The 16,169-nt window shown below is 36.2% G+C and overlaps 2 protein-coding genes across 3 annotated transcripts in view; one reads left to right on the forward strand and one right to left on the reverse strand.

The window, feature by feature from the left end:
* Positions 1-984, reverse strand: part of LOC127968813 (inhibitory synaptic factor 2A) — a 33,774-nt gene extending 32,790 nt beyond the window's left edge. The window contains exon 1 of the mRNA XM_052570171.1: positions 601-984. The gene's annotated coding sequence lies outside the window, so the exon portion shown is untranslated. The remainder of the gene's footprint in view (positions 1-600) is intronic.
* Positions 1-16,169, forward strand: part of LOC127968800 (dedicator of cytokinesis protein 1) — a 197,216-nt gene that overhangs the window by 119,712 nt on the left and 61,335 nt on the right. The window contains exons 28-30 of one of the 2 annotated variants that reach the window (XM_052570141.1): positions 10,076-10,177; positions 10,922-11,016; positions 11,211-12,494. In XM_052570141.1, the coding sequence (XP_052426101.1) occupies positions 10,076-10,177; positions 10,922-11,016; positions 11,211-11,244 (231 nt within the window). In that variant the 3' untranslated portion in view covers positions 11,245-12,494. Of the gene's footprint in view, positions 1-10,075; positions 10,178-10,921; positions 11,017-11,210; positions 12,495-16,169 lie in introns of those variants that run through there. The other variant, XM_052570140.1, reaches the window with a different exon arrangement.

Raw genomic sequence — 16,169 nt, forward strand, 5'->3', positions numbered from 1 at the left:
ACAACTAATTTTTTGTGTGATTTTTTTTTTTTTTTTTGCAGTTTATTATCTTCTGTGCTTGTTCATTTTAATTGTGTGGAAAAGAGCAGCATGAACATTCAGCTAAACACCTCCTTTTGTGTTTCACAGAAAAATGGAACGTCATACATGTCATACTCAATGTGAGGCAGAGAAAATGATGCCCAAATGATCGTTTTTCACTGAAATAGTCCTGATTTAACCTACAGCCCGAAAACACAGTTTCTAAATGTTTAACAGTTCAGACCACCATAAGCTCTCTCTCTCTTTCTCTCTCTCTCTCTCTCTCTCTCTGCGTGGGTTGAAATAAAAAGATTATAATAATGCCAAACGAAGCATTGCGATGGTCGGTTGAGACCCCGCAGGAACAGAGGATCTCGGCGTGTTTGTTCTGATGATGTTCTTCAATGCAGCACTCACCGTCTTGTCTCAAATCAACTTTGCAGTTCAAGTTTCTTGTCTATTTGTATGTTTTCTAAGCATTATGATCGAGAATACACAAGCTGAAATGACTGAAGGTGCATTTCCAGAAGGTTAAATGTGATTACAAACATGAGCTCAAACGTAAAGGCAGAGACTCACCTCCAGACACGGCTCAGTGGTGATGATGATGATGATGAAGGGGAGGGAGAGATGACCAGCACATGTCTTCCCTCTCAGCGTAGCTGGGGTCCGTCAGGGTCTGCCATGCTGGAAGTTTCTCTGTGTAACACACGTATGGTCAGACGCTGCTCCTGTGATCCTTACACATCCAGAGTGAGAGATTCCACTGAGATCTGCCCCAAAACACTCGTCTTTACCAGACCGGCGCTCCCCCACAACTCTCGCTCTCACGCACGCACGCACGCACACACACATGCACACATGCATGCACACACACACACACACACACTCATGCGCACACTGCCAACGGGATGCAGCGGGGTCCGGCGCTCAGCAATGGTATGTGTGCGCATGAGACATCCATCCTGAACCAGCCGCTCTAAGAACTGAGAGACCCGAGAGCAAGCGACACATACACACACTGAGAGAGGGAGGGAGGGAGAGAGGGAGGCAGGCAAAGCAGAGAGAAAGAGAAAGAGAGGAGGGAAAGTGCCAGGAAAATCCAGCTTTAGGTCATGTGATGACCTGCTGATTTAAATAGATGTCAGTTCCTTCAATTCCTTTTTTAATTCCTTTTTTACATTATTTTTTATTTTTCATTATTTAAATTATAAATGTTAAAAGTTTGTTTATTATACTTATAAAATGCATTATTATTAAATATATTAAATGCATATGTAATTAAATATAAAAATGTTAATGTAATTTATTTGTTTGATAAAATGCTAAATGAAAGCAAGGGTGTGTGTATATATATGTTTGTATATATACATTTATTTAAAGAATTATGGGTATTTATGTAATTTGCTACACATATTTGTGTATGTAATTTTATGGTTGTTGTTTAGTTTCATTTATTGTATTTTTTATTTGCTTGATTAAATGCTAAACAAAAGCAAGAAAAAGTGCAATTTAATACTGTCATAATAATAATAATAATAATAATAATAATAATAATTATTATTATTATTATATTTATTATTATTGTTTATTAAAAAATGTAATTTAATTGCAAAGGCAAAGGCAAAATTTCAAACTTTCATTTAGTGTACTTTCATATATACACACACACACATACAGTACACACAGTACATAAATGCATGAGGTTAGACTTTAATATATATCAAAGCTTATTTATCTTGGTTTAAAACAGCTATTCATGCATTTATTTCTCATTTGTCACTTTGTGATACTCTGATGACATTATGCTTATTCTGATTGGCTGTCAGACATTCTAAGATGATAATGTTTTAGCGACTGAATGACTGTAAAGTCGTTCCAAGCTTGCATTATAATTCCACATCACGTCACCACATTATTTCAGATAGACTTGCAGCCCATCGCCACAAAAGAAAAGGTTTTATCAGTCTGCTGGGAAACTAAGTTGCTTCCGAGGACAAGCTGGGATTTGAGAAAGTTTCAAAGCTAGAGTTTTGTTTGAGACATTTAAGGGAGATCTCCTTGAGAACATCTGCTCGTCCTCACATATTTTCTTGTGTCACATTCTTCAACTCAAGAGATTTTGAAGAATGTAGGGGTCAGAACAACTTTGCACCCCATTGAGACATGCATATTTTGCCTTCCACAGAAGAAAGTCTGTCATACAGGTTAAAAATGACATGAGTAAACGAGTGGATTTTGAGTTGTGGGGAGAATTTCACCTTGGCCAGTCATAGTTTGGTTCATCTACACAACTTTTCTTTCTTCATCTCACTTCTTCATTCTCTGTGTGTCTATTTTTTTCTGATCTGCCCTCATAAGGGCCACTAGGAGCAAAGTGGTTTCTGCTGACGCGGCATGCATTGATTTCGTTGTCCTAGCCGCTAGTAAGGCCACACCACCACACGGCCTCCTCCAGGGTGACATCTGTCTCCTTTGCCTGGGTTTTGTTGAATCAGCATGTTTTCATCAGGTCTTGTGGTTCTCTTGCTCTGATATATGTACGTGCACATGCATATAGAGAGAGACTTTTTGTAACCCGCAGGATTGGTCAGCCGTTATTCCACGGGTTTTGTCCAGCTGTCATGACTGAAATCAAAGCGTCTAAATTCAGTTCCCCGAACAAACGGCGTTTGAACTTCCATCTGCAGAGACGCACTCCAGAAACGCTCAGTGTTTCGTGCTCTCAGCGCTTGTATCTGTCAGCAGCGCTCAGTATTATCCGTGCAGATGTTGAGACGGTCAGGTTTTCTGTACCTGCATCTGCTCTTTGTTGGTGCATTAAATAGTTTTTGCAATTTCATTGAGCTTTCAGCACTTTTGACTCTCTTTAAATTCATTCTGCTAGTTTTATTATTATTATTATTATTTATTTGTTTGTAAAATCAGCATAGGAAATGGACACAAGTCAGCAGATTCCATCTGGGTGTGGTGATGAAGTGGTCAGTTAATCACCCAATTAAGATATTTAACCCCTGCAATTTCTTGTGCTTATAGTAAGTGTTCTGTAAGTTACTTTAGATAGAAGCATGTGCTAATGAAGTGAGTTTTATAGATCAGTCAATAGTGAGCTAACAGTGGATGAGTTATGACCGTCAGCACTGCAGAATCGGCCGGCTACGTGAGAATCTCTCTCAGCTCGCCTGTCGTTCACAAACTGCATCCCTGCTGCTTTAATTAGGACCTTAAAACAAGAGCCGCTGAGATCTGTTCTCATGCCAGACATCTTTCATTCAGCCTGTGTCTGTACAGTACAAAAAAAAACACCTTTTTACATTTTCTTTTCTTTCCTTTTGAACAACAGTACATAAGAACAGAGAGTTCCACAGCTTTTCTAATAAAAGCACTAACTTTCTCTGAGCTTTAGCTGTAATCAAGTTGAAATGCTGCCAGTAAGTAAACACATTACACTCAATTATAGCTGACAGTGTGTTGAACTGCTTTGTGTGTGTGTGTGTGCGGTAATAAACTTAATTAAGCCGAACACCAACTCACACACATGCAAATGTCTGAAGGACTTTGGACCGGTTCTGGCTGGACTTGATCAACTATAACAAGACACACAAGCACTCTCAGATGCAGTCACACAGAGACACAAAGTCACAAAGGAGTCAGTCTGAAGTGTCTGTAGATATGTGTCACTGTTTAAGATTAAGAGATATTTGGTTTATACAGACAGAAGATGCTGCTGTATAAACACCAGACGGCCATTATAAATTCAACAGCTCATATTCTACATTAGCATTTAATTTTTTCCCTGAAGTCCAGTTTTATTAATAGTAATGGTTTTGTGCACCAAAACAGGCATCATTTAGTTGTTCAAGACCATTTTCCATCTTTTTTCAATTTCTTATATTTATCCAATGAGAATTAGATTTTTAGTAGCACACCATTAATCCCCAACAGTGCTAATGTGTAAATGTGCCAGTCATGTGTTAATGTGCTCATTGTTATGACACGATACCATTATGATTTCCGAGCCATTTTTTGCAGATTTTTAAAGGGACAGTTCACCCAAAAATGAAAAGAAGTAGATGACTTTTTTTTTTCTTCAGTTAGAACAGTGAAAACGTTTTTAGCTGAAACTGTGTTCCTTGGTGATTCAAGAAATGCAAGAAAAAAAACGCATCAAGGGACACAAAATGAATACCCGTGGGTCCTGATGATACATTGTGGTCTTATGAAGTGAAACGATCAGGCTGTGCAGAGAACTGGACATTATTTACAACATTATAGCCAGCAGAAAGAGTTAATTCATTATAGGATCAGATAAACCAGTATTTTGGCTAATTTGGAGATTTTTGATCGACTAACATAAATAGATTTGTGCTGTTCAAGCTGCAAACTTTTCAGATGGTTCAGTCCTGTTTGGTGAACTGGTTCATTCAGTTCACTAAAAACAACCGGTTCAAAAGAACGATTCATTTGTGAAATAGACATCACTTTGGACCATTTGCTTGAGGTTATGGATTACAGGTAATAGTGCTCAGTTTCTTGCACAAACCGATCGTTTCACTTCATAAGACCTCAACATATGGAGCCACAAGTATTAATTTTGCGTTGCCTGATATGCGCTTTTTGGCTCTCAGAAACTTTGGCTTGCTTTTTTTTAACCACCAAGGTCCACCATGGTTCTCTCAGCCAAAAATCTTCTTTACTGATTTACTGAAGAAAAATAAAGCCACCCACATCTTGGATGGCCTGCAGGGGGATTAAGTTAACAGCAAATTGTCATTTTTGGTTGAACTGTCCCTTTAAGTTTGCTGCTGTTTTTGCATCGCTGCATTTCTCCTGCGCGGGGTTTTTTCCTGCTGTGCGTCACACAGATGCTGCTGCTCCAGATGTTTCCAGGCTCCTGCTGGTGTCTCTACAGGAGCAGCATGTCTTCGATTAAGCGGACAGGGATTCTGTCTTAGCAGCTCCATTTGTAACTGACAGAGCCATTATTTCATTAGTGTGATTTAGCTGTAAATGAACACGCTCCAGCGCTGTAATAAAACTGACTCGACCTGAAGCAAGAATACGAAATGTTCATGCTATTGCATCTTGAAAACAGTATTCTGAAACTACCCAGACTGCATACTGTTTTTGCATTTAAATTTGCATTGCATTGCTTTTGAAGTGTGAATTTTTGCAGTATTATACACTTTTTGAGCTGATGTTGCATTCCATTCAAAGGAACGGTTTGGGATTTTCCTACTTGATATTCAACTTCTGACCATAAAAGCCGCAGCATTAATTGGCATGCACTGTTCAATCTGCAGGTGTTCGAGTAACAGCATAAAAGTGCTGTGGCCAAATTGTGGCTGTATCTGATGCATACAATGGCAGTTTTTGCTGCGCAGGTGTGAGATTATCACTAGCCGAGGACATTTATTTGTTTCTGCAGATGTTTGCTGTTTGCGATGCAATATTTGAATTGAGTGTTTGATAGTTTGTGTGACTATCCTTGTTTCAGTTTTAAGGTGTCAAGGAAAAAAGATTGAAACTTAAAGCAAAGGTTTGAAAACGTTTTCTCCATTTAAATGTTGCACAGTGGAGTGTTATTCAGCAAGGATGCAGTAAATCAGAAGTGACAGTAAAGACATTTAGAATGTTACAAAAGATTTCTATTTTAGATAAATACTTTTAAAGTTTCTGTTCATCAAGGAATTCTAAAAAACAAAATATCTCATGGTTTCCACAAAACTATGAAGCAGCACAATGTTTTCAACATTGCTTATAATCAGAAATGTTTCTTAAGCAGCAGATCAGCATATTAAAATCATTTCTGAAGGATAGGAGTAATAATGCAGAAAATTCAGCTTTGATTAAATAAATTACATTTTAAATTACATTAAAAAAGAAACCAGTTATTTTAAATTGTAATAATATTTCACAACGTTTTACTATTTTAATGTTTTTGTTTATCAAAGAGATGTGAATATAAATGTAAATAGATGCAAATGTAAATAGATAAAAAAACGTTAAAACTTTTGAAAACTTTTCTATCACCGGTGAAATGTGCTCCAATAGTATGCAAATTTGCATGCAGTCTTGATCAAAGGTGGTTTAATTGGCTTTCTGATTGGCTGTGCAAGATGTTGGCCCCTCCCATTAACTCTTGTTTCCAGAGTTTTAGAGGTGTGGATATGTTATGTGTGCTTGATTATTCACTGGGGTTGCACAGACTGACCTTGAGGAATCTCTGGAGCTGAAGTCAGGGAAACTCTTGAGCAAGATCTCATTCTTTCTCTCTGACTTTTATTTGATCGACCTCCTTAAGAAAACAGTTTCCATGGCAACAGGCTGAGGAGCACAACGCAGATGACGGGAGAGATGTACCTTGGAGGATGCAGCCTTTGTCTCTGTCTGCTGAGATGAGAGAGAATCGGCTGCAGGATTCCCGTCCGCTCCGAGAGAGAGAGAGAGGGAGAGAGAGAGGCCTGTCATCAGAACTCAAACCAGCACGTGATCTAAGAGAAAAGCCTTTTCCATCAATCACCATTATTTGATGATGTTCATGTCTCAATCTGAGAGCTGCACATCTGCATACTTTGTTTCATCCATCCACCCTCCTACTGTTTATCTTTCCATCCATCTTTTTCTTCCAGTCCTTCCATTTTGTTCTTTTTTTCTTTGTTGTTTTGTTTTGTGTTTTTCCATTGATCTTATTTTCTTTCCTTCATCCTTCCATCTGTCAATTTATTGTTTTTCTTACCATCCATCCATTCATCCATTATTATTTTTATATCACCCATCCATCCATCCATCCATCTGTTGTTTTCTTACCTTCATCCATCAATCCATCTGTTGTTTTCTTACCTTCATCCATCACCCATCCATTTATCAATCCATCCATCCATCCATCTGTTGTTTTCTTACCTTCATCCATCCATCCATCCATCCATCCATCCATAATCCATCCATCTGTTGTTTTCTTACCTTCATCCATCCATCCATCTGTTGTTTTCTTACCTTCATCCATCCATCATCCATCTGTTGTTTTCTTACCTTCATCCATCACCCATCCATTTATCAATCCATCCATCCATCCATCTGTTGTTTTCTTACCTTCATCCATCCATCCATCCATCCATCCATCCATCCATAATCCATCCATCTGTTGTTTTCTTAACTTCATCCATCATCTATCCATTTGTTTTTCTTTCCATCCATTCGTTTACTGTTGTTCTTTCCATTCACCCATCCTCTTATTTTTTTTTCTTTCCATCTGTCATCCATCCATTTTTTTTCTTTTTATCCATTTACCAGTCCGTTTATTCTTTTCTCACCATCGATCAATCCATTTTTAATTTTTCCTTTTTTGGTTCTTTTCTCATTTTTATTTTATTTTCATCCATCTTTTGTCTATCAATCCATCTATTTCTCTTTTTTGCTTCCATATAAAAATTTTTTCTCTATTTTTTTTTTTTTTTCAATTCAGTTCAAGTGAGCTTTATTGGCATGACTTGCACAGTTTTGCCAAAGCATTGACCACTGCATGAGCAAAGAACAAAAACAACAAGAATAGATCTTTGAATCATTAAGTAGATAATTACATGAATACATTTTTGTTTTTTAATAAACTGTTTTGTCTGGCGTCGGCTCTTGATCAGCACATCCAGGCTCTTTGACTTGTTTCTAAGAGCAGATCGAGTCTCCTTGTGATCGGGTGATTGAAGGACTCTGCTGCAGAGAAACTCAATCATGTGTAATTCCTGCATGAGTAATACACAGCAGGAATCTGTTATCTTCTAGTAAAAAACAGGATCCTTCATCAGGAGTAATGGCATGCTTACACATGCTGAATGAGAGCGTTATTATTCCTCCCTTCAGATCTCTCAGCAGGACACCGTATCTGTGCATCACTCACTTCAGACGTGAACCGCTGCTGGTTTGGACTCATCTGAAGCCAGCCTTTACTGGCACTGTCATTCAGTTTCGGCTGCGTGTAGAAGAAACGTTTCTGCTCTGAATTACTGAATCTCATCTGTCCATCACCCAAATCACTTGTGTAATCCTTCCTTAAATATTAATATAATAAGAACTGACCTATCATTTGTCCTTGTCATTTTAATCTTCTCTGATTTTATGTATAAGAGTAAGCTGTCAGTGCTCCTTTGCTGAAGAAGATAACATTATCTTTTCAATATTTCACTCGTCTTTCTTCAGCACGTTATACCATTATTTTTAGTCATGAAGTTAATAGTTAGGTGAGTAAATGACCTCACAACATTGATGTTTTGTGTGTGTGTGTGATGCCAGTGTTGTACTGTTCAAACACAAAGGCTCAGATAGGATGTTCAGTAAACATAAATATTAGCTATCGAACCACATTAGCAGAACGGCGAGGCGCTAATCTCTCACTCCAGGCTAGCAGTGTTTGCTGTGTCTTTACACAGCTGGGAAAATAAACTTTGTGCTTCTGAAATACTGTAACTTCAGCTGACAAATGTGTTGAAGCATGAATATTTCACAGAAGACCCCAGCTTTACCTCTCCAGTCTAACTTTCTCCAGTCTTTTCTTCATAAGGTGAGACGGAGAGAGAGAAAGAGGGGAGCTTGTCATGAACATGAGCTGTGTGTTGTGTTTCTGCTGAGTTATGTAGGCCAGACCTAATTACCGCTGCAGGAAAGACTTGCAAATGAAACGCGGAATAGCCCCTGTCACACTTTCAAAGTGCGAAGGCTTCGCATGCGTCTGGTTACGGTTCGCAGTGTTTGCTCAAGTGGAATGTGCTGGAAATGTTCTTCCTTCTTTCAGATGGCTGCAAATTAGCAAAGATGAATGAAGTGGCTTTTAAACTAATAAGACTCCTACGCATTGTCGTATTTATTTTTTCTCTCCTTCAAGTCCACTCACAATGTTATTCAAGGTTTGTTCCATCAAAATTCAATTTTTAATTTTCCACCCTCTTTCTGACCCTTTTAATTGTACAGTTTTTTACAAGATAGAGAGAGAAAAATGAAAATGCATGAAGAAATTTAAGATGTCTTGCTGTAATATTAATTAAAATTTTATGTATAAACGTCTGCGTACATGAAATTGTACTTAAAAAATATTATTGACAATTTATTTATTGTTTTAATTGCAATTTATGATAATGTGCTTAATTGATATCTTTTTTTAAATATATATTTAAATAGAAATTAGTGATTCAAAATTGTAATATTTCACAATATTTTTTTGATTTGACGAGACCCCATTAAACACGTAAAAATCTGAATGTTTGCAAACTTTTGACATTTATTGTAAGTTTTAAGGTTTTAAATATTTAAGTTGCATGTGAATGACACTTGAATGGATTTTTTTTTTATATAAATATGACCAAGAACAAAAAAAATGTCTTCAGCGATTATTAAATTATTTAAAGCATGATGTATTTATGCCTTTGCTTATTGCTTATTTTCATTATTTGTATTAAAAGAGGTTTTAAACTATAAGTTATGCATAAGTTATGAACTTTCTCTCTTACTTACCAATCTTTAACGTTACATAAATGACATTTGAATAGTTTCCTCAGCAGGTAATGTGACATTTTCTAATACACTGCACAGATTTGATCCCCACTGCCTGTTCCAGGTGTTTTACTGCCTTTTCGTTGTGTTTTGAAAATTAAATGAGTTTTTCCCCTCCGTTTCATTTCTTCGCAATTGATTTCTGGTTAATTGCATGTTATATTGGTCCCAATTCCCGCATGTGTGAAAGTGCAAGTATCATTCCATTCCTTTAGCGTGTCTCTGACTGCTGTAATCAGATTGGAGAAATATTGATGTCAAACACTCAGTGCTCACCACATTACTTTCTATCAGAAGTGCTGTTAATGAAAGATACATTTTGGAATTGCTGCATGTCTTCTCTCGGTGAAGTTCCTCAGAGTGGCTGTAATGTATGTGTGTGTGTGTGTGTGGTTCATTTTGAAGAGTTTATTCCCCTTAAACAGCAGCTCTTTGCTCCTGTCAGTGTTTGATTGACAGGTGCTCGATGTGTTCTGCTGTCACTGATCAGCTGTCTGTCTCTCTGTCTCTGTAGGGCAGTTTTGTGGCGTGTATGACCGGCACTCTGCGGCAGATGGACGACTATCACTACACTCACCTCATCAGCACCTTTGGGAAGATGCGCACAGATGTGGTGGTGAGTTTCCATTTAATGCCAAGAAAAACTTCCCAAGGAACTGTTTACACCCACATACAAACATTATCAGACAGACATTAATGTGCCATTAACCTGTGAACCAGTTTTATAGCTGGACAAAGAGACATTTTGGTGTCCAAATCAAATTGACTTAAAAATGTTTTGTTTTTTATGTACACTGAATCAAATATTACATGCAACTAATTAGTCTAATTTAATGTTTCAATTATCTTTTGTATAAACACAATGTCGAAATATGGATGAATTAATGTGTCGACATCATTCAGCGTAACACATTTATGTAAAAATGAAACGTTGTATTTATACTGACATGCACTTATCAAAAATATTAATGAAAATATATCATATGTTAAATATGTTTAAAACTATTTAAATTTTCCTGCTGACAAATGGGAAAAATGTAGTTTAAGATTAAAGATTCAAATGACGATTAATTAGTATTTTGGTGCTGCACTATGATCCATAAATAATGTCATCTAATGATTCTTGTTTTAAATATGCTTTATACGATTTTTTGGTTTATGAACCACTGTTACACTGAATGAATTTTTCGGTGGGTGTAAATCATGGTAAAGAAGTATTTGTTTGTTTGTTTTTTTCAGAAGAAAATAAAATTCAAAGCAACATTCAATGCTATATTAATAACGTTTAATAATGTTTATAATTAGAAAATCAATTCAAATTGATGTCCGGTTCATCCCAAACTCTGTGACTCTTCTTTAGGATTTCCTCATGGAGACGTTTATCATGTTTAAGGATCTCATTGGGAAGAACGTGTATCCTGCCGACTGGGTCATAATGAACATGATGCAGAATAAGTACGTACAGAAGATGTGCTCAGTACTGTTGGCTAACTAGTGTTCCCTGTGTGCTGTGTTTCTATTGGTCAGACCCACAGTGTGTGTGTTGTTTTTCAGCGCTGTTGATCTAAATGAACTAGTTGAGATGCTGTTCATTCATATAGCAAGTCTTATCCTCAATTAGTTGAGTTGATTTTCTGTTTTTGGTTTAGCGCTGGAGCAACATCAGAAATGTGCATTGTGTAGAGGGAGCATCGCTTACATTAACTCTCTCTCCCTTCAACACATGCTGCTGTTGCTTAGAAACAGCAGTCAGAAATGGCCAAGAATGTGTTTGCGAATCTTTTTTTTTCCCCATCAGTGCAACATCAGTTAGTGTGTGTGTCGGGCATGTAGCGTTTCTGTGTGCACCTGCGTGAATTCGCTCTGTTCTCGCTCTATCAGAAGTGTGGCGGCTGCTGAAATGAAAGCCATGAATTATGAATCTCTCTGTGTGTGTGTGTGTGTGTGTGTGTCTCGTGTTGTGTTGTGTTTTATTCATGCCTCTCTTCTCAACTCCTCTGCCAAACCGCGTCCAGCGTGGCTGTGAAGATGAAGGTTTAGCGCTCTTTCACAGCCAGCAGGAAGTCAGACCTGAGTTTCCTGAAGCAACCGTTTACCTGTTTCACCGAGTTTTTATGATGATGCATGAACAGTACAGGATAGTCAATGATTACATGTCATCTGGATTGTGTTATCAGATTCCAAATATTAAGTACGTGTTCTGTAATGGATTATTAGGTTATTAACTACAATTTTTGTCATGTAATTTCATACCCAGCACTAAGCAGGAATGAGTTATTTCTTTTAATTTAGTTAATTCTTAACCATCTTTTTTGCCACCTAACTTACGTGAATGATGTCTTGCTGAGGACATAGCAATGAATCTGTGATCTGCTGTTGGAAATAAAGTGCTGATCTTCAGATGAGAAGGTGAAGAGAAGTTCAGATGTTCAGACAAATAAGATCTTCTCAGGGCTTAAGTTTTTCCAGAATTCCTACATGCAGCGTTTGGCTGCGAAAAAAAATAATCCTACAGTACATAAAAAAAAAATATTGTTGATTTGATATCATTTTGGAGTCCATGAGTTCACCTACCAATGGTAAGAGAGCAGCAGCTTTCACTCTCAACCAAACTAGCATTACTAGCCAATCAGAATGCTTTGCTCTGACAAACACGAGGTTTACATGATGAATGGAGAAGTGCGATAAAAAAGCTGTGAGGTGCGATGGTCAAAGATGTCCATCTAGCGCATATTTACATAGAAAAGCTCATTATAAAGCCACAGAGCTTTGTAAAAAGCTCAGAGTAACTTGTCATCTCCAGACGAAATGATTGCCGGAATCTATTTACCGGGATTTTTGAAAAAGGTCCTATTCACACATGATCTATTAATGGGAACTTACTGGTTTAATTTACCAGTGAAGACTGTACGTGTGAAAGAGGCTAAACTCTTCCACTGTATATTCTTTGAATTTGGAAAAACGTTTCATTATCTCACTAGTAACGTAAATAATTTATTAACCTTTTACCATCACAGGAGAATACTTCAACCTATGTCTAAATATGCCATGTGTGTTACTACACGATTTCAAAATAAAAGTTTGTCCATGATGCCGAATATAAAAATGTAATTGATTTAAACATTATTTAATCATGCTGTAAAGCGACATGTCACCAGGCCGTTGATGCCCTCTGCAGGTATTTGTTTTAATACATAATGTGCTTGTATTTATAGGCATATTACATTATGTGTTTTAACAGTGTTGGTCAATGCAATCATGTAATTTCTTGGTTTGATATTTTATTTGAGCCAACTATTATTACCTCATTATTATTTTATATATAAATAGCCATACTATTGGTTTTCACTTAGGTCTGTTTGTGTTACTAAAAATTTCAGATTATTCAGTTGTCAAAATAATCCGTGGTTTACCTGATTACAAAATAATTATTAGTTACAGCCCTAGATTAGTTCAAATATTTTTAAATACAACTGCATTGTTTAACTTATGGTAATTAAAAGACACATTGTATCATTGAAAAATTCTTAAAAATAGTATTAAAATATTGTCATGTTCTAGTGAACCATGTATCTGTATTTTGTTTCATCTCGTGTGCTAAGTGTATTGTCACACCCCTAGTGTCGATAATCAGTGATATAGCTCTTAATTTACAGAGTGTATGATACAGCTTTCATTTCTCAGGTCAACCATATATTCACAAAAAACTAAATCAGTTTAAATAAGGCAAGCAATAACTTTGTCATAGTATCGTTTTAAATGTTTAAGTTGTCGCAGTCATTGCCCTGACCCTGGATTTTTTTTTTTTTTTTTTGCTTTAACCCCTGTCTTCGGAGATATTTTCCCATCTATCTGTGCCAGTATTGTAAACATACTGTATGATACTGGCTTCTCCATGTGACTGACACATTCCTGATGTATTCCTCTGCTGTGGAGCAACACTGCTGGGATTGTGTTGGATTTGGGTTTCGGATTTGATTGGCGCAGAAGTTGGGGGTCAGGTTTCCATATTGGAAATCATAGAGTCTGGCAGCATCCACCTGCGACAGGAGCGATGATGGAAGACCCTCCACCCACAGGTGTGGGAAAGTGGAGTCAACAGGTGCATGAGACCACGGGAAAACAATGTGCAGTCACTCTCTCTGTAACACACTCTGTGGGCGTCACTGATGGAGGCGGATAAGTGTTTGTTTGGTGTGCCCTCTCATTGCATTTCAATATTATTAATGATTTAATTTAACTAATATTTTAAAATTAAGATAAGAATTGTTAAGCAGAAAAGCTAAGCAGTATTTTCTTTTAAATATTATATTTATTTTTCATTTTTGATAAAATAAATTTTTTACATTGTTTTTAAATGAAATTAAGTTTGAATTAAATGTATTAAGTACTGGTTTGATTTAAAATTAAATTAACTAATATTTTTACATTTTAAATATAATTCTTTGTGTTATACCCTCAGCAGTATTTGCATACAAAGCCTTAAATTGCCTGACTTTCAATTTAATTTAATTTAATTTAATTTAATTTAATTTAATTTAATTTAATTTAATTTAATTTAATTTAATTTAATTTAATTTAATTTAAACCATGCAAGTTTTAAATTCATTTTATTAAATGATTATAATAAATTATATTAGATTAAATTCCAATAAATTGTATACGTTTATATTATAAATACATTTTAATTATAATCAATTAATATTTTACAATTTAGAATATTATTTTTCATCATACCCTGAGCAATATTTGTCTACAAAATCTTATATTTATACTATAACTGATTTATTCTGGGTGTTTGGATATTAAATGGCATGAACAAAAATAAAAACTAAATAGAAATTGACTTAAAAATATTGCTCTGTCATACAGTGAATGTTCACAAGCTATATTAGTGGGTTCATGGGATGCTTTTAGTTTTGTTGTAGCATCTTTTCGTGGTGTACATTCTGTAAATGCTGGTAATGTAGAGGCCTGTGCTGTGAACTGCTGGGAATCAGTGTAGTGCACCAGAAATAGTCTTTCTATTTCTTCCCAAAGGTGATTAACACCTTCAGTCACATTCATCACAGAATGCAGGTGATGTGGAAAGAAGACACCTGCGCTCAAAGATAATGGACAATGCTAGATTCGATTTCTCAGGGTGTGCATGTGTTTGTGTTTATCCAGGTGAATTAACACTTTTGTTAATAAAGTGTCTGGATATGTTAGAGAAGAGTCGCATTATTACAGGTGTAGGACTGACAACTGTGTGAAATGACAAAATCTACCAGTCATATCATTAAAGGATTTCAGATTTCTGGTGCAAAAATGGATGCAGTTTTTGAGCATTTGTGCACATTGCTTTGTTCATGTTCATTTAGCGTATAATCAGTTTTCCATAGATTTTTTTTTTTTATTTTGTGCTGTCTTCACACATCAAAAGCTCTCTCTTTTCCCATCTGTATTAACTATGCCAATGCTGAATTCATTTTAAAATCAGATGACGTTTGAGCTGCAATGTATTTGATATGTATTTGAGCTTTGTTTCAGAAAAGTGTTTCAAGTTTTGACCCTGCAAGTTTTGAACATATTTTTATCCCAAAATCATCTCTCGTTAGGAATGAACTGCACCTGCTGATTTAGTTGTTTTAGCATGCAGTTAATTATAGTCATTATGCAGATTAGGGAAAGCCACAGTCACACCCATACAATTCACATGATATTCATAGAAACGTGTGTGTGTTTAATTATTTATTTATTTTATTATTTATTTAGAATACAACATTTTTCAAAAATGTTAAGTCTGTAAGATTTGTTTCTAAAAGTCCCTAATGCTCACCATGCATTTATTTGATTTAAAAAATACAGTAATAATTTGGAATATTATTGCATTTATTTTTTCTTTTGTTATGTATTTTATTCCTGTAATAGCAAAGCTAAAATAGCTGTATAAAAGGAAGATTACAACATTTGTATATATTAAAGCACACGCATAAATGAAAATATATATAAATTCCCCTTTGCTTATACTGTATATTTTATGAATGTATTTATTTTGTTTGAATTTGGACGACATTATGTTATAAGATGCAGAGTTTTGTGTAGTCAAGTGTGTTAAAGGGTGTGTGTGTGTGTGTGATTCACTCTATATGTTTTTCCCTCGTGGTGATAGAAAGGAACATTGTAGCTCAGTATAGTTTTGTATTTCAAGAAACTCGCTAGATGAAATCTCGTTCTCCGGAGAGCTGGAGGTGCTTTCGTTGTAAACTGCAGTTTTTATGAGTGTGGTTTCGGTTTAAAAGTTAGCAATGCATTATTAAGAGCACGTCTCTGCCCTGCATAAAGTCTCATAAAGTTAGTGATTTCTGCCTCCAGAGATTGGCTTCTGTGATGTCAGCATTTCATCTGCTTATAATACGGTTGGGCTGCTTCTCCTCGTGCTGCCCGAGGACATGGTGTCTCTCTGATAGGAGCGGATTCTCGCTCTTGTTTCTCAGTCTCTCTGTGTGGTTTGGTGAGCGTGACCTTTCTCAGGCTGAGAGCTGCTCTTCATTCAGCCAGTGTGACTCAATTTGCACATGATGACATTTGTTGTTCGCTCGCCGCTTGCTGTTGTTGAAGGCCTC

Source organism: Carassius gibelio, chromosome B12 (assembly GCF_023724105.1).
Source record: "Carassius gibelio isolate Cgi1373 ecotype wild population from Czech Republic chromosome B12, carGib1.2-hapl.c, whole genome shotgun sequence".
NCBI lineage: Eukaryota > Metazoa > Chordata > Actinopteri > Cypriniformes > Cyprinidae > Carassius > Carassius gibelio.